This window comes from Zootoca vivipara, chromosome 12 (assembly GCF_965207765.1).
Source record: "Zootoca vivipara chromosome 12, rZooViv2.hap1.1, whole genome shotgun sequence".
Lineage (NCBI taxonomy): Eukaryota > Metazoa > Chordata > Lepidosauria > Squamata > Lacertidae > Zootoca > Zootoca vivipara.
In genome coordinates this window covers 21,799,127-21,826,431 of record NC_142595.1, presented here as the reverse complement: position 1 = coordinate 21,826,431, position 27,305 = coordinate 21,799,127, and the positions used below count along the sequence as shown (strand labels likewise).

General features: G+C 44.6%; 1 protein-coding gene across 10 annotated transcripts in view; it reads left to right on the top strand.

The window, feature by feature from the left end:
- SRCIN1 (SRC kinase signaling inhibitor 1) overlaps nucleotides 1-27,305 on the top strand; it is a 263,545-nt gene that overhangs the window by 200,782 nt on the left and 35,458 nt on the right. For all 10 annotated transcript variants that reach the window (XM_088655243.1, XM_088655240.1, XM_088655247.1 and 7 more), the window contains 8 exons: nucleotides 1,839-2,037; nucleotides 5,725-5,818; nucleotides 7,097-7,926; nucleotides 11,007-11,099; nucleotides 12,253-12,296; nucleotides 13,279-13,457; nucleotides 17,832-18,007; nucleotides 25,520-25,650. In XM_088655243.1, the coding sequence (XP_088511369.1) occupies nucleotides 1,839-2,037; nucleotides 5,725-5,818; nucleotides 7,097-7,926; nucleotides 11,007-11,099; nucleotides 12,253-12,296; nucleotides 13,279-13,457; nucleotides 17,832-18,007; nucleotides 25,520-25,650 (1,746 nt within the window). The remainder of the gene's footprint in view (nucleotides 1-1,838; nucleotides 2,038-5,724; nucleotides 5,819-7,096; nucleotides 7,927-11,006; nucleotides 11,100-12,252; nucleotides 12,297-13,278; nucleotides 13,458-17,831; nucleotides 18,008-25,519; nucleotides 25,651-27,305) is intronic.

The window sequence follows — 27,305 nt, the reverse complement described above, 5'->3', positions numbered from 1 at the left end:
GGCTGGGGCTGATAGGAGTTGTAGCCCCCAAACTTTTGGAGGGTACCAGGTTGGTGAAGTTTAGCAGACTGCGTATCTTTGAAAACAACAACAACAGATTTTGAGGTTTTGGCTTCTTTTTAAAAACCTGTGTTTGTGTATAGTTTAATCGCATAGTCTCTGCTGCTATGCATAACTGAAGCTAGTCTTCTTACTGTTCATACCTGGGGTTCCCATTATGTTGCCATGCAGAAGTTGCAACTCCCGTCAGCTCTAGCCAGCTTGTTGAATGGTCAGGGATGCTGGAGGCCAGCCACATCTGGTAGGCAACCCCTGGTCCGTATTTTTATCTTAACCATTTTTATATATGCTACCCAGATAGCTGGCTATGGGGTGGCACGGAAATACCACTGCTACTGCTACTACTATTAGTACTACTCCTTTAGTAATTTACTTGCTTGTTTCTGTTTATATTACAAATTATCGCTCGCTCAACAAATTAACTCAAGGTGGTTGAGGGAGAACATTTCTAAATAAATAAAATAAAATAAAATATTTGGAAAAGCCTGTTCAGGGCTCTTTTTTGAACTGATACCAGCAGGGAATCATGCCTCTAACTACTTCCTTATATACACCCGACCAAATAAAAACCCGATGCCAAGATGTTTATTATCATCAGCACTGCTTTGTGAGTGATCACTGTAATTATTTTTTACGTTTGAGCTGTAACATAATTATCACGGTCTGTGTTCTTGCGTTTTCGTTTTCCTCTGGCCATACTGCTTTTTCTTTATTTTTTGTTCTCTCTCTCTCTCTCTTTACACCAGGGGTGGGGAACCTGTGGCCTTTCAGATATATTGCTAGACTCCTATTCCCATCAGCCCTACCTAGCATGGCTAGTGGTCAGGGATGATGGGAGTTGTAGTCCAACACCAGGTTCTCCGTACCTGCTCTGTTCCCATGTTTATATATGCCCAGCAATATATACCATCCCATGCATCTGAGGAAGTGGGCTCTGGTCCCCAAAAGCCTATTATTAAATCATAATAAATGTGTTAGTCTTTGAGGTGCTACAAGACTCTTTGGGTTGTATCTAATGTTAGTCATACTCAGAGTGGACCCGTTGAAATTAATGGACACCACTAACTTAGAGCTATTAATTGTAATGGGTTCACCCTGAGTAGACCTTGGTTAGGTATAACCCTTTGTTGGTTTTGTGGCAACAGAGTAACACAGTTACTACTCACTCCTTTGGGAATTTTGTTGTTCTTTCTGAAGCAGAATAATAGGATAGGATAGGATAGGATAGGATAGGATAGGATAGGATAGGATAGGATAGGATAGGATAGGATAGATGTAAGGGACCCAAAGGATCATCTAGTCCAACTCCCTGCAATGCAGGAGTATGCAGCTGTCCCACACAGGGATCAAACTTGCAACCGTGGCATTATGAGCACCACATTTTAACCAGCTGAGCTATCCAGATGTCTGAAGGAGAGATGGGGAAAAGCCCAGTTCTTTAGCAGAAATATCGGAGTTTGGGCACAAGTACTGTCTGCTATCTTCTACAAGTGGCCACTGAATGCACTTTCGAGATGAATGAAACATTTAGTAGCCCCTTCCCCACCCCAAGAGATTTCAGTCGGTGTGGGGTTCACATTTGTGAGTAGATGATTCTCTCGTTCTGACTCTGTGACTCTCTTTCTACTAACACTTTACCACCTGAAGAACAGTCTTGGGCAACCCAAAATCTTTCCATTCTGCTAGCATTAGTTGCTTTGACTGATAATCTGCATTTCTTGACCTGTTTCCTTCCAGTCTCCTCTGTCTCTCACACACACCCTTTCCGCTTTTCCTAGGTGTCCTTTTCCTGCAGTTTGGGGATGAAACGAGACGGGTTCACATCACCCACGAAATCAGCAGCATGGACACTCTGCATGCCCTTATTGTCCACATGTTTCCTCAGAAGCTGACAATGGGCATGCTCAAGTCCCCCAACACTGCCATCCTGATCAAGGACGAATCCCGTAACGTCTTCTATGAGCTGGAGGATGTCAGGTGAGAGCAGTGCCTTGCTGGAGGCACTACTTAAATGCTTGGAGGAAGTGTGACATTGACTACCAAGTAGAGGACTATATCACCAGTCTGCTATTTCCCTTCCTCCTGATACTGTGCTTTTCTTTTCATTCCCGGAGCTCCATTCACCGTGCTTGTATGAAACTTTAAATCAAGAGTGGGCAACTTGCGGCGGCCTTAAGGGCCAAATGAGGCCACTGGCCTAATTTAATTTGGGCATGGGAAGCCTAGAGGAAGGAGGAGGAGGGTGGGAAGAGGTGGGTGAATCCAGTGATGGAAGGAGGAGCGGGAGGAGTAGGGAAGAAGTCCTCTACAAGCATAGAAACATAAGAAGAGTTCATCTGGACCAAAGTTCAACAATTCCAGCATCCTGTTCTCACAGTGGCTAACCAGATGCTCCTATGGGAAACCCAGAAGCAGAGCACAATCACTACAGCATTCTCCCCACCTGTGACTCCAAGCAACTGGCCTTCCTAGCATCCTGTATCAGACAGTGGAAGTAGGCCTTAACCATCATAGCTAGTAGCCATTGATAGATTTATCCTCCATGAATCTGTGCGGCCATCTCTTAAATGTATTTTGAATGGTTACGCATTGTGCAATTGGTATTTACGTTTTGTAAACCACTTGGAAATCATCTGTACATTAAGTGGTACAGTGGTGCCTTGGTTCTCAAACTTAATCTGTTCCGGGAGTCTGTTCGACCCTGGAACCGTTCGAAAACCAAGGCATGGCTTCTGATTGGCTGCAGGAGCTTCCTGCACTCAAGCAGAAGCCGCGTTGGATATTCAGCTTCCGAAAAATGTTTGCAAACTGGAACACTTACTTCCAGGTTTGCAGTGTTTGGGAGCCAATTTGTTTGACAACTAAGCCATTCGGGAACAAAGGTAAAGCAATCTTAAGTCAGTGGCCATCAGTACATCCCGTGGGAGCAAATTTAACATTTTTACTATAAACCACCCAGAGAACCTTTTTCTTTCTTTCTTTCTTTCTTTCTTTCTTTCTTTCTTTCTTTCTTTCTTTCTTTCTTTCTTTCTTTCTTTCTTTCTTTCTTTCTTTCTTTCTAGTGGGCAATATAAGAAATGTAGTTGGCAAATAAGGCTGAAGTCCTAGCCTCACCTAACTGGGAGTTCATCCCATTGAATTCAGTGAGACTTACTTCTGAGCAGATATGGTTAAGATCGCAGTCTGAGTGAGTAAGAGATTGAGCGGAAGGAAGAGATTGAGCAGAAGGAAGGAAGGGGAAAATGTATTATTTGTTATAGAGCTATAAAAATCTTTCAGTAAGATATTCTTTTTCAAAAGTGCTGCGACTAAAGAGAGTCCTGTCACCATCGCATTCAGCAATGGTCTTCTCTTCCTTCCTGCTCAAGGGATTAAGAATACAGGGGACCTGGCTGGCTCAAACTACCTAGCCCAGCATCCGGTCTCCAACAGTGGACAGCTAGACGCCTCTGGGACAGCTAGCTCAGAAACAGGGCGTGAAAGGAACAGACCTCCCTAATTGCTTGCTCCCAGTGCCTACTATTCAGATGTCTACTGCCTCTGAACTTGGAGGCTCTATTTATTTAGTTGTTAGGGCTAATAGACGCTCATAAAACTGTCCTCTGTGAATCTTTTTATAAAGCCATCTAAGCCAGTGGCCATCACCACGCCTTGTGGCAGCCAACCCAGCCTGTTAATTAATGGTGTGCTGTGTGGAGAAGTGCTTCTTTTGTCCGTCCATAATCGACGGCCAGTCAATTTAATTGGGTGACCCCAATTTGCTATTCTGAGAAAGGGAGGGGGGGAAACCACAATTATCTCTGCATTGTGCATAATTGTTGAGACACCTATACCACAGTGCTTCCCTAGTTATTGCTGCTTTATCACCCTCTCCAGAAACCTCTTAGCACGGGGGTGCAGAACCTCTGGCTCATGGGTTGAATGTCACCCTCCAGGCCTCTCGGTCAAGCTCTCAGGGCTGCTCTCAGACCACACTCCTCAGGTGCTTTGCCTGGCCGGATGGTGTCAATGAACTGCGATAATGCCTCTTACTTGCCAGGGCAGAGGATGAAAAGATGGGTGTGTGTGTGTTAGGAGGCGTATAAAAACATCTGGCTTTTGTGCAGATGGAATGCAACTTTTGTCTGCCCCTGCCCACCACAAGCATGCAGCGCTCCCAGAAGATGGTACATGAGGGAACACAGCCCTTAGACCAGGCAAGGGTTTCCCCACCCTGGTCTAACATATCCCATCTAAGCCATTTTAATAGGTCAGAGAGCAGTCACATTTCTGCCCTTGGGTAGACTCTCTGACTGTATATACACACCCCATACCTTTACAGCATGTTTAAAGCACATTCCCCACCCCACCCCAAGAATCCTGGGAACTTTAGTTGACCTGTCACAGAGCTACAATTCCCAGAATCCTTAACAAACGGCCATTTCCAGGATTTAGGGTTGTGCGTGCTTTAAAGGTATGCTCTGGGGCCACAACCCTCACCTCCCGTTTGGAGTCTGGCAGCATCCTCTCTTTAATAAATAAATAAAAATAGTTTATTTGCCACAGCATATATTTCAAACATTTTCATAATCTCTAAAACCATAAAATAACACATCATGTGCTTAAATCTCATTAAAAGGAAGGAATACACTACAGTGGTACCTCGGTTTATGAACACAATTGGTTCCGGAAGTCTGTTCATAAACTGAAGCGTTCATAAACTGAAGCGAACTTTCCCATTGAAAGTAATGGAAAGTGGATTAATCCGTTCCAGACAGTCCGCGGAGTACTTAAACTGAAGTGTTCATAAACTGAAGCAAACTTTCCCATTGAAAGTAATGGAAAAGTGGATTAATCTGTTCCAGACGGGTCCGCAAAGTACTTAAACTGAAATGTTCATAAACTGAAGCATGGGTGTAATTGGTTCCGGAAGTCTGTTCATAAACTGAAGCGTTCATAAACTGAAGCGAACTTTCCCATTGAAAGTAATGGAAAATGAATTAATCCGTTCCAGATGGGTCCGCGGTGTTCATAAACCGAAAATTCAGAAACCGAGGTGTTCATAAACTGAGGTTCCACTGTATATCTGCAACAATTTGAAGGGTTAAAATGTACTCCAAACTATGTTCAAGTACTCCAAACTATGTTACCCACCCCAAACACTACTACCCCATGTGCCTCACTACCTGTGTGTTTAATAAAATTACCCCATACTGTGTAGAAGTTAACATTTTTCTTTTGGCCTCTTGCTACCTACAGTTTCCATGTTAGCTTTTCCAACAAAGCTGTCTGCCAGATTGCTTCATACCACTTATCCAAGCATTCTCTTGATGAGAGTGTTGCGATTTCAGCCCCATACTTAACTAGCAAGTGCACAGAGTCTGTGTGCGAAAGCCAGAAGTGTAATTATGCAGACAAACTCACACATCTAAACCCAACAGCAGGTTACTGCAAAAATTTTTAAAAAAATTCCTAACTATCGAGATGTGTAAATCCTCAATACCAAGGAAAAGGAGGACTCCTACCCAATAGTATCCAGCAGCTGTGGTGTGGGCCAGTGACGTCATCAGGCTGCCTCTGTGCAGTTGTCACTGTTGCCATCATAGTCGTGCATAGTCTGGTGGCCCTTGGGATAATAACCAAGGCTGCCATGCATTTGTTCCATTAATGCCTTTGTTCTTGCAGGGATATCCAGGATAGGAGCATTATCAAAATCTACCGGAAAGAGCCCCTTTATGCTTCCTTCCCCGGATCCCACATCACCAACGGAGACCTGAGGGTAAGAACGGTGGGCTGCAGTAAGGCCACTGAGCTGTTTTTGTCTTCACTGTATGTTAGTGTGGTGGTAGGTGCACCGGGGGGGGGGGGCAGATTACTAAGGAACATTTCAGCAACGCCTGCCCATTAAACACAATCCAGATGATGGTCACCTTGCAAGCGAAGCCGTTCTGCAGATGCCTGGGATATGTTCTTTTACACTGTCTGTGTCAGGGTTGCCTATCGTTTTTCAGGCCAAGCGTTGTGTTTACCTGTGGTCAAGCCTTTGGGAGCCCCATATAAAAGTGGGTGTGACCAATATATATGTATGTATGTATGTATGTATGTATGTATGTATGTATGTATGTACAGTGGTACCTCGACTTCCGAATGCCTCAACTTCCGAAGGTTTCGACTTCCAAAGTCCGCTAACCCGGAAGTATTTTCACCGTGCGCATGCGCAAAGCGCTTCGACTTCCAAAGGTTTCAACTTCCGAAGAGCGCCGTGGAACGGATCGCCTTCGGAAGTCGAGGTACCACTGTATGTATGTATGTATGTATGTATGTATGTATGTATGTATAACACATTTGGGGGTTTTCTTGCAAGGGGGTGGGTTTCATAAAAAACATTTGGCATCACAATATCACATTGAGAGGCCTATAGAAGCAGTCAATTAAAAAATGAACAATATTTTTGTTTTAAGATTGGCAAATTGGGTTGGGGGAATTGTGGGGCCAGGAAAAACCTTTTTAGCATCCCTATCGCACCAGGAGATTTATGGGAGTAGTGAATAAAAAGTTAAAGCAATACTATATTTGTTCTGCATAATGCATTCACGTTGCAGAATTCAGCTCTCGGTGCAGAATTTGAGGTATCAGATAAGATTAGCGTCACCGATAGGCCTAGTTCACACTGCAATCAAAGTGGTGAACTGGTTCTAGGATTTTACCACTTTGTTCTACAAATGGGAGATTACATTATTTAATGTTCTCTGGGGTATGAAATTCATTCCAGATAGAAATCAGTTAAGCCAGGGAGAATGGTTTTAGTCTAGCCTTTTCTTTGGTAAGCCAAATTTGTACACACCGGGTTTTTCTCACGGGGAGGCATTCTGTACACCCCCTACCCCGCTGCAGTCTGAAGTGGTAGGGTCGGGATGATAGGGATGAGAGGTGAGTCTGGTTTTCATTCAGCTTTATTCTTCCCATCTTTTCCTTGCAACTTTTGACCTGGGCCCCGTGTGTAGAGGAGGGCAGAGTTTATAACATTCTCACTGTCTCTGATCACTTATTCTCCCAGAGAGAGATGGTCTACACTTCCAGGGAGTCCTCTCCCACCCGGCGCCTAAACAGCATGTCACCTGCTTCTCACCTCACCTCTGGATCGCCTCCACCAGTGCTCCAGTCGTCTTCGCCGTCCCGCTCCCGCATGTCCTACAGCGGCGGGCGCCCGCCTTCCTACGCCGGCAGCCCCGTGCACCATGGCGAGCGGCTCTCCAACCTTCCTCCAGCCCAGGGGGTCTCTCCGAGCCCAAGTGCTATCCTGGAACGGCGGGACGTCAAGCCAGACGAAGACATGGCCGGGAAGAACATGGTGCTCGTGAAGAACGAGGGCCTGTACGCCGACCCCTACAGCATGGTGCACGAAGGGCGCCTGAGCATCACGTCCACACAATCCCTGGCTGGGATGGGGGACCCCTTTGCCTACCCAGGGGGCCTCTACAAGCGGGGCTCTGTCCGTTCCCTCAGCACCTACTCAGCTGCTGCCCTGCAGTCTGAACTGGAAGACAGCTTATATAAGCCTAACGCACAGATCTACAGCGACACCTACGGTCCGGGGATGGGCTTCCGCTTGCCCCCTTCATCGCCGCAGAAAATTGCCGACGGCCGGCTGGTAGACGTTCAGCAGAGCCAAAGCCCCCACAGCCCTTACTCAGGGCCCCCAAGCCGTTCCTCTCCAGTCCGCCAGACCTTCCGCAAAGACTCTTGCTCCTCGGTCTTCATGGAAAGCCCTGTCAACAAGCCAAGGAATCCCAGCTCTTCAGGGCCCCCAGAGCTCTTCCCTGGACCTGGGGAACGCCCCCTTTCTGGGTTCAGCTCACCTGTGCCTGCCAAGGATACGGAAACAAGGTAAGATGGGAGGCTGTCGCTTCCTGGTGTCCACCAGTACCGTTCTTAAGGTGGCTGGCACCTCAATAAGTATTTTCTGAGTTTCAACATCAAATGCAGAACCTGCTGCTTTGGAGCAGAATTTGGCACTGTGCAAAATTGCTATTGTCCTGAGAGATTTTGATGAGTTACGTTGGATTTACTGCATGCACAGCGGTACACCTGCTTATTTGACCTCCGTGATTCCCTGCCTTGTTTTTTCTACCCAGATTCCAAAAATTGCCTTTCTTCTTCCTTCCTGACAACCGCACACAATCCTCCTGACTCTAGGCCCCGTGTAACTGCTTTTTCCAGTCTTTCTTTCTCATTGATCCTTCCTTTCTTCAGTTTGCCGCCTCTACTTTCTCCCCTCAAGTGTTCACCTCCTCTAGCTATCCCTCCCCCAAACACCTGCTTTTTAGTTCATTGCCTGCCAGTGGTACATTCAGGTAACTGGGTTAATGGTTTTAATGGTGCAGCAGGGACAGTGTTTGTAAGGCAGCCCTGCTGCATTTGGGGACCCTCTTGTTCATTCTGTTGAGTGGGGGCCCTGGACATCTGCCCCAGAGTTACACCCTGAAGGTACCACTGCTGCTCATGGGGCAATTAAGGGGCAATCAATCACTGATCTCCCAATCACAATAAGTATAATGAGCAGAACCCGCAAACAGGAAACTTTAGAAAGGGCCTTTGTTGAATGAGACTGTCTTCTGGATAAATGCTAAAAGAACCTTAGCTAGCCATGGAGAAAGGCATTGCTGGATAAAATAGCATTGTATTACATGCTTTGTAGCTGCCATTTTAATCCCATTTCCACCTGACTACAGAAAAGCAATATTCTCAGTAGGGCTGGGGAACCAGCAGGGCAGGAGAACCAGCTGCTTTCATCCCAAATAGTTGGAATGGTTGTGTGTATTCCCTGCCACCCTAGCTCTCCATCCATCCCCTTTCTCTTCCACCCTTTGGAACTTGCCGGTGTCTTCCTCCTTCCATTCTCTTTTTTGGGTGCAGGCAGAATTTGTCTTCAGGCAAATTAGATTAGCAAAAGAAAATTGTACCTTATCTGATGTTCAATCTCCCTGTGTCTAAATCTCTATAGCAAGGATGGTTCCTGAGTTGACAGTAGAGTTGTCAGGGGGAATGGTAGGAACAGAGCTCATTAGGATAACCAGAAGATAGAAAGGAAGAAATGATTAGAATCAGCAAGAGAGGGCGGGTTGCGGGGGAGATGGATGGTGGGGGAGAGTGAAAGCCAAGCAGCAGAGAGGTCAAAGGAATGGCAAACACAGACCTGTCAGAAATTAATGTACCAGAAAGTGTGTGATAGAGACATTTCTCCTCGGTACAGAACCTTCAAGGAATGCTGACAGAGGAATGTCTCTGGGATACACATTTTGAGGGAGAGAGTAGTCAAAATAAATCCAAACAACCCGCATTTTCCACCAGATTTGGTGCAAATAGACCTGTTTTATGGGGGGTTTGCCTTCCCCCTTTATGAGGTCAGCCTTATCTTAGGTATGAGGAACCTTTGTCCCTCCTGATATTTCTGAAATACAGCTCACTCAGTGCCTGAGGATTATGGGAACTGTAGTTCAGCAACATCTGGAGGGCAAAGATTCCCCACACCTGTCCTACCTCTTTTTCAAGAGCTATGGCCCCTGAAAAGAAAAGGGCTGGCTGCCTTATCTTGGCCAAGTTGCGCTGACCTCAATCGGATAGGCAGAGTGGTACAACAACCACTCACGTCAACAGGTTGGGGGTTGGCGTTTGATTCTCTTCCAGAATTGAGGGGGGGACCCCCCCCCACACACACACCTCAGAAATTGCTTCTTTCCTTTTCTCCACAGCAGCCATTTCAATGGAGGCTTGCTGGAGGCCAGGCTTCCATACAAGGAAAGCAGATTTACAGAACACCCTTGATGCTATGTCCTATTTACCCTGGGTATGGGCTTCCCAAAAGCATCTGGCTAGGTTGCTGTCAAAAACAGGATGCTGAACTGGATGGATTTCAGCAGGGCTGCTCTTAATGTTCTTACATTTCCCATATGTCCTCGGGAAGCTCCAATGTTTTGCTCTGTTGCTCCTCGGTTTTCACTGAATTGTGAAGACGCCCCTCTTCCGGGGGGCATTATGGAGGATGATAAATTGAGTTTGCTCAGGTGCTGCTTTCTTTTTAATGCAGACTTTCCGATGGTTTTCCTGGCATTTTGTTGTTACTTTACTAATATATATTCCGCGGCGGTGAATTTAACGTTTTTGACTTCTTTATATTGTAAGCTGAGAGACAGGCAGGATAGAAGAGTTTATAAAAAAACAGATAATAATTATAAACTAGCATGTTTGCTCATACTGCCACAGCGCTAGGCTAGGGACGGGAAACCTGAAGGTTGGGAGCAGAATTTGGACTCCAGGCTTCTTGCTATCACCCTTGAGACTCTCTCCAGGCCTCACACCTTTCCCAGCGATGCCACCCACCAAGCTTGCCTTTGCCTTACAACCTCCTTGAGTGTTTTTGCCTAGCTGGAATGTGTCCTTGAACTCTGATAATGTGTCTTTCTTGCCTGGATAGAGAATAGAGAGGCATGTGCAAGTGTGAAAAAAATTAGCCTACCATACGAAGGTAAAATTCACATGAGTTGCTGCGTCCACTTTTGCCTCTGGCTAACCCATGGGACCCAGGTGAGCTCCCGTTGCTTGGTTCCAGCTCCTGCCAACCTAGCAGTTCGAAAGCACATCAAAATGCAAGTAGATAAATAGGAACCACTATAGCGGGAAGGTTAACGGCGTTTCCATGTGCTGCTCTGGTTTGCCAGAAGCGGCTTTGTCATGCTGGCCACATGACCTGGAAGCTATACGCCGGCTCCCTCGGCCAATAATGCGAGATGAGCGCGCAACCCCAGAGTCGGTCACGACTGGACCTAATGGTCAGGGGTCCCTTTACCTAACCCACGATTGGCACGTGCCCCAGAGGATGAAAAAGGTTCTCCATAACTGGACAGAGAGGAAAGAGGGCAAGAAGCTCATGTCTCACCAGGTCCTTTTTCCTCCCCCACCCCACCAAGGGACCGTATGGAAGCCATGGAGAAGCAGATTGCCAGCCTCACAGGACTGGTGCAGAGTGCCCTGATGCGAAGCTCCGACACAGAAAATCCTAGGTAAGAGGCTGGGGCAAGTATTGCATGTTCTTGGTGCTTTCTTATTTTTCTTCATTGACAGAGGAGGCAGGGTAGTCTGTGGATCAGGCATTTCCCTGGTGAGGGTTGGTATAAATATACAGATCCACAGAGATGGGAACCATTGTGGTATAATGGTTAAAGTGTTCCAGTTTTTGAATGATTTTCGGAAGCCAAATGTCCAGCGCAGCTTCCGATCAGCTGCCAGATGCTCCTGCAGCCAATCAGAAGCCGCACCTTGGAAGTCAAACGTTTTGGAAGTCAAACTTCCAAACTCAAAGACTTCCAGAATGGATTCCGTTCGAATTCCAAGGTACATCTGTATATCAACTTGCATCACAAAACAGCCCCTAACATTCTCTTCTCTTATGCATGTACTAAAATACTGCTCCTTTCCTCAGTCTCATGATTCTTGTGGTATAAATGCTCTGCCTCTCATATGAAATGCTTTTATTGGAAATATTTATTGACTTGAATTATATCTTCCTGTGTCAATAAGATTAGACTGAATGCAAAAAAACCACCCTTTTATTGTTGACGGCCCTTTCTGCTGATCAGACCGTTTTATCAGTTACTTTTTCCAGGCACCACCCAAAGCAACACACTGGGGAAGGAGGAGAAATTCAACTTTGTTTGCATTTTAATGAGAAACTAACTAACTTGCACTTCTCAAATCAATACATGAACTGAAACACAGCTATCCTTTGAAATTCGCACTTCTCTGAATTTTGTGACACTGTGCGCCAACCTAGCAATATGAACAATAATGCATGCATTATGGAAAATAACATGCAAGCAAGCATGGTATTAAGGGAAACTGCTTACAAAAATGTTTGTATTAGACAAAACTGCATACAAAAAATATTTATTAGAAGGTCACACTAAAGTGGCAAATAGTTATAAGGCTGTTTTTTCTTTTTAAAAAATTAAATAATAATAATTTGAATTAGTGTGGAAATGTAGAGAATGGAATTTAAGCCTGGAAACATTAGAAACTTGGAAAACCAAAGCTGGTAGACTTTTTTCATCCCTGCAACAGATGCACAATGTTGTTGCCCTGTCGTTCTTCACATCCTCCCCATCATAGCAAGAGTGGGTCTTCCTTTTCTGTGTCTAATCCTTGTTTTTCTTGCAGTGAGAGGACAGAAGGGACTAACGGAGGGACGCCTCCTTCAGCACGTAAGTGAGCATCTGGCTTTGGTGTCCCCAAGGCTGCCTTATCACAAGATAGAGGGGCTTGATATTGGCTCCACTTCTGGATAGAGGTGATGCTGGGATACCCACCCCCTTTGTTATCTCTGAACTTGGCCAAATTGGTACCTTTGCCCAACAAACCTGTTCACCCCCAACAGAAAGCAAACCGCAGACTTTTTGCAATAAGGAAAATCATGGAAAATTCACTGGAGAGTGTATGATAATACTTATTTGACCTGGTGACATAGGGCTTCCACCCAAACAAATGGATGCGCAACTTCCGGCACTGTGGCCATTTTGGGAATGGGCAGAGCATGCGTAGAAGCAACTTCCGGTGCCATTCTGCCCAGTTCCAAAATGGCCGCAGCGCGACTTCCGGTGCCATGCCGTGCCGATCCTGGATTTTTCAATCTGGGAGTTGGCACCTATGGTACTGAGGAAGGATGTAGCTGCTAAGACTTTTGTGTCACTGTTGCACCTGCCCCTTTTCACTCACCCTCTCCTTCCTGCTCCAGGAGCCAAGCTAGAAAACTACGCTGAATTGACGCAGGCATTCAATCTTTTATTTATTCACTTAAAACATATCTATACAGACCACTAGAATGTGATCTCATATCCAGAGAGACTTGCTATTGTCATGCACAAGATAGGGGTGGAAGGGGAAATGAAGGACAGGAACAGGAAAAGTTGGGATGGAGTGAGTTGTGAGATCAACACAATTGTACCATGGAGAATAACCCCACCAGTCCAAACTTGTGGTAAAAATTGAGAGTTGCTCTTGTCCCATTATTCTCTATGGTCATAGAGTGATGTTGGTCTAGGTCTTGGCATCTCTACAGTGAAAGCCACATATGCTTTGCACTGGGCATTAGAGTATAATTCCAGTTCAATATTGGACTGAAAGCAACTGCAAGTCTCTATTACTCTGGATTGTACAAGTTATGAATCTCTCCTGCTGTCCTTTCAGCCCCCAGCAGAAGCAGCGTTGGGACACCTGTACATGGTCCTCCACCCCCACCCACTTCTGGGACACCGGCTGGGCAGCCCACTGCCATCACCCGTCTACACATGCAGCTGCATCTTCACGACCTGCAGCAGAATGCCAGCGACCTCCGCAACCAACTGCAGCAGCTGAAGAAACTGCAGGTGAGCTGGATTTGGAGAAGTGCTGTGTCTACACTGCCTTTCTATGGGAGTGAAAAAGAAAATAAAAGAAAGTTGGGAATATATTTTATTGGGCGCATCAGGAGGAAATTGCAGCTTTCATTTTAAAAAGGGCAAGTTTCTAGTCCTTATGGTAGGGTAGCCAATGCTGTGCTAGATGGATCATTGGTCTGATTCTGGAGAAGGCAGATTCCTACATTCTCATTGGTATTTAAGCTTCATTTCAGTTGAGGATAAAGAGCAACGTCTAATGTTTCACACTTATAATAATAATAATAATTTCATTATTTGTACCCCACCCATCTGACTGGGTTGCCCCAGCCACTCTGGGCAGGTTCCAACAAATACAAAAGCATAATAAAACTTCAGACATTCATATGTCTTCTAAAAGTTGTATAGTTATTTTTCTGTTTGACATCTGATAGGACGGCATTCCACAGGGTGGGCGCCACTACGAAGAAGACCCTCTGCCTGATTCCCTGTAACTTCACTTCTTATAGTGAGGAAACTGCCAGAAGGCCCTTAGGAGGAGGACCTCAGTGTCCGGGCTGAACAATGGGGGTGAAGACACTCCTTCAGGCATACAGGGCCAAAGCTGTTTAGGGCTCCCCCCCAAAAAAATAATTTTTATTCATTTTAAAACAACATACAAAAATATGCCAAAAAAGAGCAAAAAAAGAAAAAACGAAAAAGAAAAAAAGAAAAGTATATAGTACAGTGGTACCTCTACTTACGAAAAACTCTACTTACAAATGTTTCTACTTACGAATGGAGCTCTATCCGCCATCTTGGATGCGGTTTAGATATGATTTTTTCTACTTACGAATTTTTAGATAGGGTTGCTTTTACTTACGAATTTGTTCTCCCAATGCATTCCTATGGGATTCGACTTACAAATCTTTTTGACTTACGAATGTGCGTTCGGAACGCATTAAATTCGTAAGTAGAGGTACCACTGTATCTTAATCTTATTTCTTAACTTTGTAGACTTCCTCACATCCCCCTCATTGAGTTCGTTATCATAACTAAATCATGCAATTTTCATTTATCTTAAACACTTCTCAATATTTCTTAAATCATCTAACATTTCTTATATCTTAAAAATTTATCAATAATAATAATTTAAACATTTATCGATACTAAGCGATACCAACATCCTCATCTAACGACTAATCCCCTTTACTTTTATTTTTCTCCAAAGCCAATATTTCAAACCCTAAAATATCCATACAATCAATTTCAACTTCTTATTCAAATTTAATACATTTAAATCTATTTCAGCTCCCCCTCCCTTGGAGTCAGTATCTCCAGAAGTTTCAGCAAGCTCCTTATAACAATCCAGGTTCAGACCATCTTTATCAATCCAATTATATCATAATTAGCAACTTTTACCCGACTCCCACTCTGACCCACTCCACCCATTGCTCTATCCTCTTCATCGCCTGCTGATCCCCCAATTTTTTAACTATTCCCCACTTCTTTCCATTTCCCCTCCCCTTAAATCTTCTTCCCTTTTTTTTAATTCAACACGTTCTGCCCCCAGCATGTCTCCTGCCCCCGCCTCACTGGGCAGGCAGCATTCCATGCTGGTTCTTCTTTAAGGGACTTTTGGATCAGGCACAGATCTTGTTCCCCCCCCCTCCCACCGGTGGAACAGAAATCTTTTCTTCTTCTTCCTTTTTAGTTTCAGGGTTCAGGACTGTTAATTCAAGATTCAAGTCTATTCAAGGTTTGAGTGTGCTGATGTTTCTACTTGAATCTTTTCATTCTCCCTTGGGGTTGAAGTTACTCCATTGCGGCTACACATCTCATCTCTCATTTCCAAAATTTGTTCTAAAATTAGTTCCCACAATATCTTCAAAGTCAGATATTTTATCTTCCATCATGCTAATCTTCTCAAATTTCATCCAAATAGCAGAGCAGGAAATGGTGCTTTTTGTAATTCCTGGTCTTCATACATACAGTCCCATCCGATCTGGTTCCAAAACTCACTTTTTAATCTTCTTGTTTTACAAATCTTAAATGCATCACTGAGAAAGTCTTTATATATTTTCCAGTCTTATTTATAGCCTCTTTCCAGTGTTGATTGCTCTCAGCCTCCAAAAGGAAAACAAATTATTTTCTATTGTGATGTCATAATGGCGGCTTGCTTGTCCTCCCTTTGCGCCCTCCAGCTTCCAGGAGGGCTTCCCCTTGTCAAAAAGTCAATCTTTTGCAGGGATCTATATACAATTCAACTTTCCCCCACTCAGTGGGGGAGATCGACTTCCCTTTTAGATCTCCTTCCCGTGCCCAAATTTCCAAGTTCAAATTTTAAATCTTTCGTTTACTCATGGTACCCAGTTCATTCAAATATTCTTTTGATAGGAAAAATCCACCGCTTGCAGGCTGCCGGCTCAGAGCTTTGCTCCGTGGAGGTAGCGATATGCTCAAAATGGCTCCCGCTACTTCCACTCCGCTGGCTCTCGGGGCTCCAAAAGAGCTTACTGGGCAGCGGAGGAGTCGCTTTGGAGCACTGCCAATCTCTCACGTCCCCAGAATGCACAATCTGGGGTTCCTCTGGGGGGTCACGTCGCTCTAGCGGCCCCCCCCCCACGTAGCAGGGAACCTCAGAGCTCAAGGTTTCCTCGCCGTTTAGCTTGTGCGGTAGACCAGAAGTCCGCTGTTTAGGGCTTTTTAAAAGTTGGCACCAACACTTTGAATTGTGCTTGGAAACATACTGGGAGCCAGCATAGATCCTTTAGGACCGGTGTTATATGGTCCTGGTGGCAGCTCCCAAGCCTTCCTTTTGCAGCGAACTTTGTTCTGACGTCCAAGGAAAAGCAAGCTGCCTGCCTTGAAAACAAAAAGGGGAAAAACAGGGGGGAAACAAACCCAAGCCCAATCCATCTTGCTCTGTTTTCACCCTCCATCTCTTTTCCCTTTTCATTTGGCTTTTATTCTCATTAGCAGCGCTCACCAAAACAAACCCTTCTCGGTGACGGGTTATTTTGGAATATCTGGCACCAAGCGAAAGGCCAGATGGCAGCTGCGCATCCAGAGCCAGCGATCCGATCTTGTCGTCCCCGAGCGTGGGAGGCGCCAGTGTTTTTCCTCGGAGTTGCTTAGCTCCAGAGCTAATTAACAATGACAGCTTGTTGGAAGCGGGAAAGTGGTGAATGGTGCAGAGGGGTGGAAAGGCAAATGGCTCACACTGCCTCATTTCCCCCAGACGCTTCTGAACTTTGGAAAGCATTCCACATCCGGTCTCTGAGCCTTGCCTTCCTCCGTCATTGTCAATCACGTGCAGAGTGCATTGCTCCACTGGGCTCTGGGAGAGCATCCTGAGATTTTTCTTCTATGTGCTGCACCCAAAAGGCAGCCTTGCCTTAGGCCAGGGCGCATTAAGAGGTTAACTTGAGTATACGAGAGCCGTAACTTGGGGAGAGAATAATTTCATCTTTCTGGCCTGTTCTTTTGTTGAATGAGAAATATAAGTTAATCCATCCAAGTGCAAGAAATCCAAGCTCTTTGGGACAGACAGAAATCCCATGTTCAGAGATATTAGTTTTCATGATTCTGTGTAATAATTGTCAGGGCTTAGCCCTAGCATATATTTCCTTTTTCTAAGTATTATATGGCAGTAGGCAGAGCAATTCCTATGAGCGCAATGGAGGGAGAATATATGGGATTCCCCTGGCGTCCTTGTTAATGTGCATTCATGATTATTTGTGCTCATGACAGTATAAGGGCAGTTACCCACAATCCCACTTTCAACCCTGTTTGTGCCTGCAAAAGTTTTGGGGCAGGGCACACTGCTTCATTTCCAATCCGTGCATGTCCTGTAACTTCCTGCAGGTATCCTGTAACTGAGAATCATAGAATTGTAGAGCTCCCACAGAGAAAAGTATGCCAGCTTTTGGGGAAGGGTCCTATGGGAACACTGATGGGTTTAGGCACATGTTAAGCCCTTTCCCTTCTACACACCAGGCTTCTGCCAGCGCAGAGCATCAGATCTCCTCACAAGGACCTGCTGTTTGCATGCTCAGATTCATTTCCTTGGATCAGAGCAAGTGCCCTTGACATGAAGCCACAAACTTAAAAGGAAATAGATGCACGTTGCAGAGAGCAGCCGGCAGCCCCGTTATCTTCAGCGGCAGATTAGTTGTGCTCTGAATCACCTGATTATTCAGGATGCTCTTCAAGTGTGCTCCCAAAAGGGCTGGAGGAGCTTTCTTTTCATCCTCTCCTTTCCCAGCCTCTGATGCACCATGGCCTCGATGGTTCCTCTAAGCTGCAACTGCTTGTCTTTCTGCAACACCTTGATTTTCTCTCTCCCCACCCTCACCCCCCCCATCCCTTACTTGTCCTTTGCAGCTTCAAAACCAAGAGACGGTGAAGACGATGCTGAGGCGGACAGAGACGGAGATCAGTGTGAGAGTGACAGACACCATGCGCAAGCAGGAGGATCCCCTGCAGCGCCAGCGCACCCTGGTGGAAGAGGAGCGTCTCCGTTACCTCAATGAGGAAGAGCTCATCACCCAACAGCTAAAGTGAGGGTTTTGCAAGGGGATATATGTGGGAATGTTCAGGGAGGCAGGAGGTGATATATTGTTTATTAATATCCTTCCTAACTTGTGCTAGCAAGTTCTTTTACTTAGCAGAGTTTTACATTCCCCTTTTAAATGCACAGCAGAAAGCTGGTTGCAGGCTTGTGTAAGCCTCTCATGATTAGGTTCCTGGTAAGTTCTCTTATATCCCTCTTAAAAGAATAAATACGCCACAATCTTGTTTAAAGTATATAAAAGAAGTTTACTCACATCATCAGTTCACAGTTGGATCCCTGAAGGCAGATTTAGTTGCAAAGTATATACATGTGGATCTATCCCATATGGGGATAATCCCAGTGTCCTCTGTTGGCTGCCAACAGAGCATTTCTAGCGAAAAAGCTGTTCCAACAATGGAGGAAGTCAAAGAGAGAGAGAGTGTGCTGCGTGACTTGCCCTTTTGTTACCTGGACAGGTAAGGTCACGCCCACCTCTAGTCACATGCAAAAGGAAGTATGCCCCAGCCAGGAGAAAACAGGAAGTTTTTGACTGGCTGGACCAAACATTCCGCCGCATATCCACTCTAGGAAAACAAGGAATGTTGTACTTGACTGCTACTTATGTATCACATCCCACAATATATTGTGTATGTGCATGTTTCGGTGTGGGTGTGGGTGCTTCTATTCAGGTGTTTATCGTGGGATTGGTGCTTCTCACACGAGCACTTTTTTTTTTTGCAGCGTGCACATGACATTGTCACCACAATCCCAGCCTATATCCCCCCTGCCCACCACATTTTAATCCAAATTTGCCCCTTTCAGAGAAAATCGAGGAATTTTAAAGAAAATTATTGCCAGTGACACTTAAACAACCTGCTCAGAGTGTTAAGCCATTGTCTGGAAGCTCCGTATGTCAGAGGAAACAACTCTACGGACCTAGCTGTGGCATTAATGTAATTTAATAACATACACCACTTTTAGAGTTTTGAAACACAAAAGTGGTTTAGAGACACTTTTAGGTAAATAAATAAAATTTTGTGCACACCTGGAAGAGAAAAAAGTGTCCTTGTATGTGTCCACTGTCTGTGACAAATTGCTCATTCTGCTCAGCAACCTTCCCTGGATAAAATGTAATCTTACTCCCTATAGACTCACTAGTCCCAAATTCCCAATTGAAATACAACTGGGTTTGCCCCCCATGAAATCATTAGAATAGAGATTTGAAAGGCTTAGGCTGCGCAACGCACTATACATTGAAAACACATTTGAAGTACAGTCTTCTCTTCAAAGAATTATGGGCAACACAGTTTACCCCTCACAGAGTTGCAATTCCCAGCAGCCCTGAATAAACTACAGTGCCCAGAATTCTTTGAAGGAGTAAAATGTGCTCCAGATTGTGTACACGGCCATAGTCTTATAAGCCTGGGTGGAAAGGAGAACAAGAAGGGATCTGCCTATCTATGTTATCTGTTTATGCATCTGTCTATCTTGAACATACACAGAGTTTCTGCAATAACAGTCACCACGAAACAACTCGGGCTTCCTTTAGTTATTAAAATTTAACATGGTTTAAAGGCAGGGGTGGTGGGGTGGGGGGAGGTAAGAAAAATAAAGAGAAAGGAAAGCGGGTAGCAAATCAAATTATTCAGTGCAGCCATCTAAGGCTGCAATCTTACTCACTTAATAGGGATTAAGTCCCCTGGAACTCAGTGAGTTGTCTATTACTTTTACAGTAGCAGATGTGCACCCAATCTAGATCAGGACCAATAAAGGTTTAATCCTTCCCCTGCACCTCCTCCCCCCACCATGTCCCTTCTGCTGCAGTCTGCTGTTTGCTGGGGGGGGGGGGGGAGTCAAGACATAAAAATGCAGGAATAAATTCCTCATACTGAGGGCTCAGCCCAGTTCCTCCCCCACCCCAGGTGCTATTTGCAAAAGTTTTAAAGAGATGGAGATGCATTTGCATTCATGAATAGTATCAGACTGCATGAATGCTTTCTGGATTTTATCGTATTTGATTACCTTGCTGCAATTCACCCTGGTTTCTCAATTGCATTTGTGCAAATGTCATAGCTAGATTAATTGACCAAAATTAAAATGATCAATTGAGTGACTTTTTCTTTAATTGGATTGCAGAGCCTTCTTCTTTATTTAGGAAAGAGAAAGATGCAATTCCACCATAGTGTATAGACATCTTATAGATCCCAAACTGTAGATTCTTTATATAGAAGATAATGAAACAACAGTAGCATATCATATCTTGCCAGAATGGTGCTGTCATTCAACAAATACGGTAACATGAATATATTATAGGGAGAATTACGCAAATGGTAAGTGCTGTTTAAGTTGAAGAAGCTAAAGACAGACCATGAATAAATGTAGGCTACAACCATTTCAGGAACCTATATACAAAGAGACTAGGGATGTGTCCCTTGTTAATTAGTTCTAAAACTTCATATTTTGATGCCTCTATTTGATATCAATATGGCATAAAGACATTGGGGGGGTGGGACTACTCCTTTACCCCATTATAATTGATTTATTGGGAGCTTCTGGGTTCCATATTGTCCTCCAGCTTCTTTAACACATACCAAACTGCTGAGTGAACTTTCCCATAATTTTGGACTGGTGTGTCATTTATATGTTGATGTCACCCAGCCTCTTGTCTCACAATGTCAACAGAACCTAGGGATTGCAATGGAAACCCCGGGACTGCATGTGGGTGAACAAATCAAAACTTAACCCAGATATGATTAAAATAGCTGTTAGTTTGCAGTGGAGGCAGAGGGTTGTTCAGCTGATCCAGTACTGGAAATCTGGCTGGTGTTGGGTGAGGTTTCATTGAAGGAAGGAAGGGTCATAACTTTGTGATAGAGCATCTGTGTTGTGTACAGAAGGCTCCTGCTTCAGTCACCAGCATCTGCTGGTGGGGATAGGAGAGACTCCCTGTATGATACCTGGAAAGACACTGCCCTTCAGTGGAGACAATATTGAGCTAGATGGACCAGTGGTCTGATTCAATATAATGTACCAGCTTCCTATGTTCCTCCTGAACTCTGCTGTTTGCAGCTTGGTGATGAGGGCTAAGAATGCCTTTCACAAGCTTCCAGGTCAGGCATCTCAATGAAGCATGCTCCAGCCCCACTCCTACCCCTATCCTTTTAGGGTGACCGAGTAAAAATAAAAAATAAAAAGGCAGGGCTCCAATACCTTTAATAGTTTTATAGAAGGGGAACTTCAGCAGATGTACCTTGTTGTCAAGCTGCTGTTAGCCTTTGGGTGGCTAAATATACATTGTCCTACTCTTATTTGGTCTGCTGTTCGTTCCCAGGGCCAAATTAAATTGCTGGTTCTTATCTTAAAGCAAGAAGTGGTGGGGTTAGTTTCATTTAAGGAGCACCTCTTCTCTCTGTGTGTGTCCCCTCCCCCCTTTGCACTTGCTCAGCATTTGAGGTGTTGCTTTGGATTACTTGGAGGGCAGCCGACATCTATCAGGAACAGGGCCTTTTTTGGTTGTGGCACCAGCCCCGTGGAATGCCCTCCCTTAGGAGGCCTGCCTAGCTCCAACATCAAATGCTTTTAGATGCCGAGTTAAAAAAACAAACACTGGCTTTTTAGAAAGCCTTGCAGCTTGTTTCTGAACATGCCCCCCCCTTTAATCTGCTATTATTTTTGTGTTTTATATATGTGTCTTGTTTTCTATTCTTCTGTTTTTGTTCACAGCTTCATACTTTTTTTTGATATATTTATGATTTTGGGTTTTTTAAATGCAATTTGCTTTTGTTCTTGTAATATTCTCAGGTTTCTTTTGAAGATGATGTAACAAAATTTAAAAGCTAGCTGCCCTTCCCCCAAACAAGGTTTCCCTGTACATGTCTCCTCTGATGTCTTCTGCAGTTCAGGTTGCTACAGAGGCTTCATATAGCTGCCTGCAGTCTCCAACATCTTTACTAGAATCTAATAAGACCCGCTGAACTCTCTGAGAATTACTGCATATGCATACCTGAGAATTTCACAGCACAAGAAGCCACCTTGCCTTTTCTCCCTTCCTGGACTTTGCTGTTTAACCACACTGGTAACCTTTTGGTCTTCAGTGTGCTGTCTTTTTCTAATCTACAGTGTACATGTTATCTGAGCCTGTATTGTAATGGTTTTAAATTACTTCCAGGCTTGCTGAGGGGATTTGACCTTCCTAGCTACACCTTTCGGCTCCTTCATAGCTAATCCCCTCATTTGTGGAGAAATCCTGACTTTTGAAGTTTAAAGTATGGCTGGGTCAGTCTTTCTGGGCAATTTTCTCACACACCAGATTCCAGGCACGGTTTAAGATAAATCAAGAGTCAGTTCAATGGCTAACTATTCCAAAGCACAATCATTTATTGCATCTAAAAATGTTCCTTCCTTGTCATGACTCAAATTTACATTAATCCAGTCAGTTTGAAGGCAGGGGGAAACTGCTTGTTACTTCACCATTTCTATTTCAGTAACCTTCCTGTTTTTTATATTTTTTTTATCCTGAATTATTTTTCCACCCCATAGTGATTCTTTTGTAGCGGGAAAATGTACTAAATGGATCAATGTTCACACACATACCAGTAACATAAGGACCATTCATGCACACACAAGGCACAGTCCAATACAGTTGAGCATGCTTAAACCTATGCCTGACTCTGTTATGGCCTTACTCTCACATACATCCCCTCTGACACATAGGGATGTAAGAATGCATCCCCCCCGCCCCAATTCTGCCCCGTGTGTGTCTCATGCAGCACTGTTTTCATTCTGCTGCAGTTCATCTTTCACCAAAACCAAGATTATTTCTCACCCTGTCCACTGTGGCAAAATTATTGTAACTTAAAAATATTGCGTCATCATTACAGTATATTCCATCCCATTCATTTCACTGCAGAGAAAACAAAAATGCAAATGAGCAGCAGGAGGAAATGTAATCAATTGCATGTTGTTTGTGGGCTGAAAGCAGCAACAGCCAATGCCGATTGTATTCCCTAGATCGATTTTCATTCCTGACATGGGATGAATAAGCGAGTGTCGGCAAATTTCACTCCCGTTTCCATGTTCGTTGGAATTCCCCAACATTCCTACTCACACATCAATCAGTCTCGCTTGCCGCCAGCGATCGGTTAAATTGCTGTTTACAAGCCTGCATGATGTGACTGTAGAATTAGCTTAACAAAGGTTATATGAACTGGCTGGAGGGAGGAGAGACAACAGGAGGCAAAGGCCAGTAATGAGTAAAGTACTGTTGCCCAGATGTGAGGTCGTCAGGTTGATTTGTTCTCTTTATTTCAGCGGCGCATATCCTGGCTTTTTAAGAGAGTATCCCCACAAAGTGGCTAAAATAGCGCACAAGCTAAACAGTGGCCCATAAACAAGACAGAAACAGCCCTCTAAGCCTCTCTATCTGGCGCTTGAAAAAGTCTTCCCAGGCCACACCCCCTCTTCCCAGGCCACGCCCCTCACCAGCCCTCCTCTTCCTCTTCCTCTAGTGCTTCTGATTGGTTGGAATGCATTCTTGATACCTCCTGCATACCTGGATGGAGAGATCCAGTGCTTTTTTTTCTATTTAAAAAATATGTTTTAGGGGTACTCTCATTTTCCTACTCCAGCGTTTCTCAACCACTGTTCCGCGGCACACTAGTGTGCCGCGAGACGCTGGCTGGTGTGCAGAGAAGGGCGATTTGCATTGTCACGTGCCTGGCGGCCGCCAATATACTACACTAACCCACCAGAAAGGAAGCCGGCCTTGTCACGACGCGGGGCGAGCGCAGCTCTCAACAGCCACCACCACGGGAGGGTGGTTTTAGACAAACTTAAAGAAGCTGGCTGGATGAGCTCAACCTGAAACTTGCTGAGCAAAGGATTGTGCTGGCAGAGAAATCAGCGGCTTGTGAAGCCTTATTGCAGGAGATTGCAACCAACACAGCAATTGGCAAGTGTTTCTTACAGTCATAATTATATAGTCAATATAGGGCGGCACAGAGTTAAATTTTTTAACTTTTTTAATGGTGGTGTGCCTCGTTATTTTTTTCATGGAACAAGTGTGCCTTGGCCCAAAAAAGGTTGAGAAACACTGTCCTACTCATATTGAAATAATGCCCCTCAATGAGGCCAAACTTAGATTCACAAAATGTTTAGGAGTATGTGTACCCCTGCATCTCTCCAGAAAAGAAAACACTGGAGAGATCTGTATGGTGTGTCTAGAGAAGCCTCTAATTTTCATGTGACCGAAGTGTAGCCTACTGTACAAAGTTACAGGTAGGTAGCCGTGTTGGTCTGAGTCGAAGCAAAATAAAAAAATTCCTTCAGTAGCACCTTAAAGACCAACTAAGTTTATACCCTGGTATGAGCCCTCGTGTGCATGCACACTTCTTCAGATACCAGGTATTCTTCAGGTATCTGAAGAAGTGTGCATGCACATGAGGGCTCATACCAGGGTATAAACTTAGTTGGTCTTTAAGGTGCTACTGAAGGAATTTTTTTATTCTACTGTACAAAGCCATTGATCCACTCATGCTTTGCCTCTGGCCCCGCATGCAGCCCACTGAAGGTTGACCCTGGAGGAATGCAGCTCTTGGGCTGAAAACAAAACATTTCCTACTCCAGTTTGAAACTTATTAAAACCAGTTCTCTGGTGCCATGTTGCCTTCTTCTTCCATGTTCTTTGAAAGAAGGAAGAATAAGACCACCCCTACCTCTGGGGACAGAGGAGAGAGTCTATTTAGTTTGCATTGAAAGGCAAAACAACTTAATTTCTGCTTTACAGAATGGTATGAGAATTGAAGGGACGCAGGTGGTGCTGTGGGTTAAACCGCAGAGTCTAGGTCGGTGGTTCAAATCCCCGTGACGGGGTGAGCTCCTGTTGTTCGGTCCCTGCTCCTGCCAACCTAGCAGTTCGAAAGCATGTCAAAGTGCAAGTAGATAAATAGGTACTGCTCCGGTGGGAAGGTAAACGGTGTTTCCGTGCGCTGCTCTGGTTCACCAGAAGCGGCTTAGTCATGCTGGCCACATGGTGGCCGAGCTGTACGCCGGCTCCCTCGGCCAGTAAAGCGAGATGAGCGCCACAACCCCAGAGTCGTCCGCAACTGGACCTAATGGTCAGGGGTCCCTTTACCTTTACCTTTTATGAGAATTGAAACATAGATATCCTTCAAAATTTGTACTTTTCTGGATTTTGCAGTGCTGTTCTCCAGCCAAACAGCATTTACAAAAATGCATGCATTAGGAGTAATGTGTTGGTGGAAATGTTTGGGGATATCACTTGTAAAATATGCACTTCAATGAAAATGGCATATAGAAATGTTTTTATTAGGTGAAATTCTTGCTAAAATGCTGACAATTCCAATGGGTTGTTTTTAAAAAAATACTAATTGCTGCATTAAATGTGGAGAACTGGATTTCAGAATGGAAAAATGAGAATCTGGGAGAAAGATCTGTCTCTCCCTACCTGCATCCTTTTCTCACTCTCTGACTTCTGTGTTGGTGTCTTGTGTGTCTGCAGCGACCTGGAGAAATCGGTGGAGAGGATCCAGAAAGATTTGATGCACAATCACCGAATTATCTCCTCGCAAGAGCTGGAGGAAAAATCCCTGGTGCTTAAACAGCTGGGAGATACCTTGACCGAGCTGAAAGGTGAGAGGGGACTGGGAGAGCCCAAATCACTGTGATTGGGTTGGGATAAAAAAAAAATTGTACTGTTACAAGGGCTGGGAAATGTGTGTACTGTAGTAGTATCTGGCACAGAACATAAGTATGTGAGAATTTATGCTGTCATCTTTTTAAAAAAGAGAGGTTTCCAGCCCTCATGATTGCCTGAGAGGTGAATTTAAGAAACGGATAGGTGGTGTGTCTGCAGAAATCTAGATTTTATGTTCTAAGAACAGGGTTTCTGTCATTTGTGTTGATCTGTGTGTGGAGTCCTGGTGAACAAAAGGTCCTTTCTGGTTTGGCCTTCTGGTCATTTCCGACAAAGATGTTGTGGTTCCCTATTCTGCATCTCACTGGCTTTTCCTCCAGTTATCTTCCCCCTGTTTCACACGTCTCCACACTGCTCTTTTCCTCCATCTTCGCTTCTGCCACCATTGTGCCAAAATGATGTATAAATTCTATCAAAACCCGAATCTCAGGTTCAGAATTAAATGGATTTCAGGCGGGTTTCTTTTTGTTGTGGTTGTTGAGAAATAAGAAAGTTGTGCCTTAAAACAGTCTAGATTTCCCTTGAGTGCAGAGAGTTGATTTTTAATTTTCCCAGTGCAAGCTTAGTGTTATTTGTCACACGGATTATGAACAGCCTATCTCTAAAAGCGCCAGGAAAGGGTGGCCTTTCCAAGATATTCGTCCTGAGAACCCACGAATCACGATGCTGGCTGAGACCAAAGGTCTGTTGAGCTCAGCAATGCCCACAGCGGCCAGACAGATGCCCCACAAAGCCCACAAGAAGGGCATGATGGAGGCATACACACACACACAACACAACACACACACACACACGTGGCTCAGCGCCAGCCCCTGAACTCAATGCTCTGCCCCTGAACATGGATGCTTCATTTTAAGTTATTGCATAGCTCAGCCTTCCCCAATCTGGTGCCACGCTGATATTCTGGACTACAACTCCCATCAGCCTCTGCCAGTGCTGGCTGAGGCTGATGGGAGCTATAGTCCAGAACCTCTGGAGGATACTGAGCAGAGGAAGGCCACTGTAGCCAATAGCTATGGGTAGACCGTGAGGCCCCATCTGCGTTATACCTCAGGGGGTGAAGTGGGATGTTCCACCCCTGGTGGAGAGAATTTGGCTGTGCTTCTGTGCTTGATTGGAAATCTATACATGCAAGGGAGTGTTATAATTCTCCTCTTCGCCATTTGGCAGGAGGTTAGACATGATCAGCGTGAAAAGGGAATTCTGTGGAGAGTTGCCACATGATAAATTGGTCTGTATTCATACAGTGTCCATGAATAAAAAGCTCATCCTCCATTTTTGTTATTATTTCCATAGCACTGCATTGTGTTGATGCTGCTGCTAATAATCATAATAATCATAATAATGTATTGACCACATTTTCATAATGACATATATTCAAAAAGTGGCATTCAGATGTAAAAATCTTATAAAAATAATTCCTTCCTCCTTTTTTCATTCTTCCCATACCACTCAGCAGTGTTGATACTGATGTTATTTATTAATGATGATGATGATGATACATGTATTGATCACTTTTTCATAATGATACTTTCAAAAAGCAACCTGGAAATGTAAAGACACCAAGGAAAATACAATCAAGTATGATAGA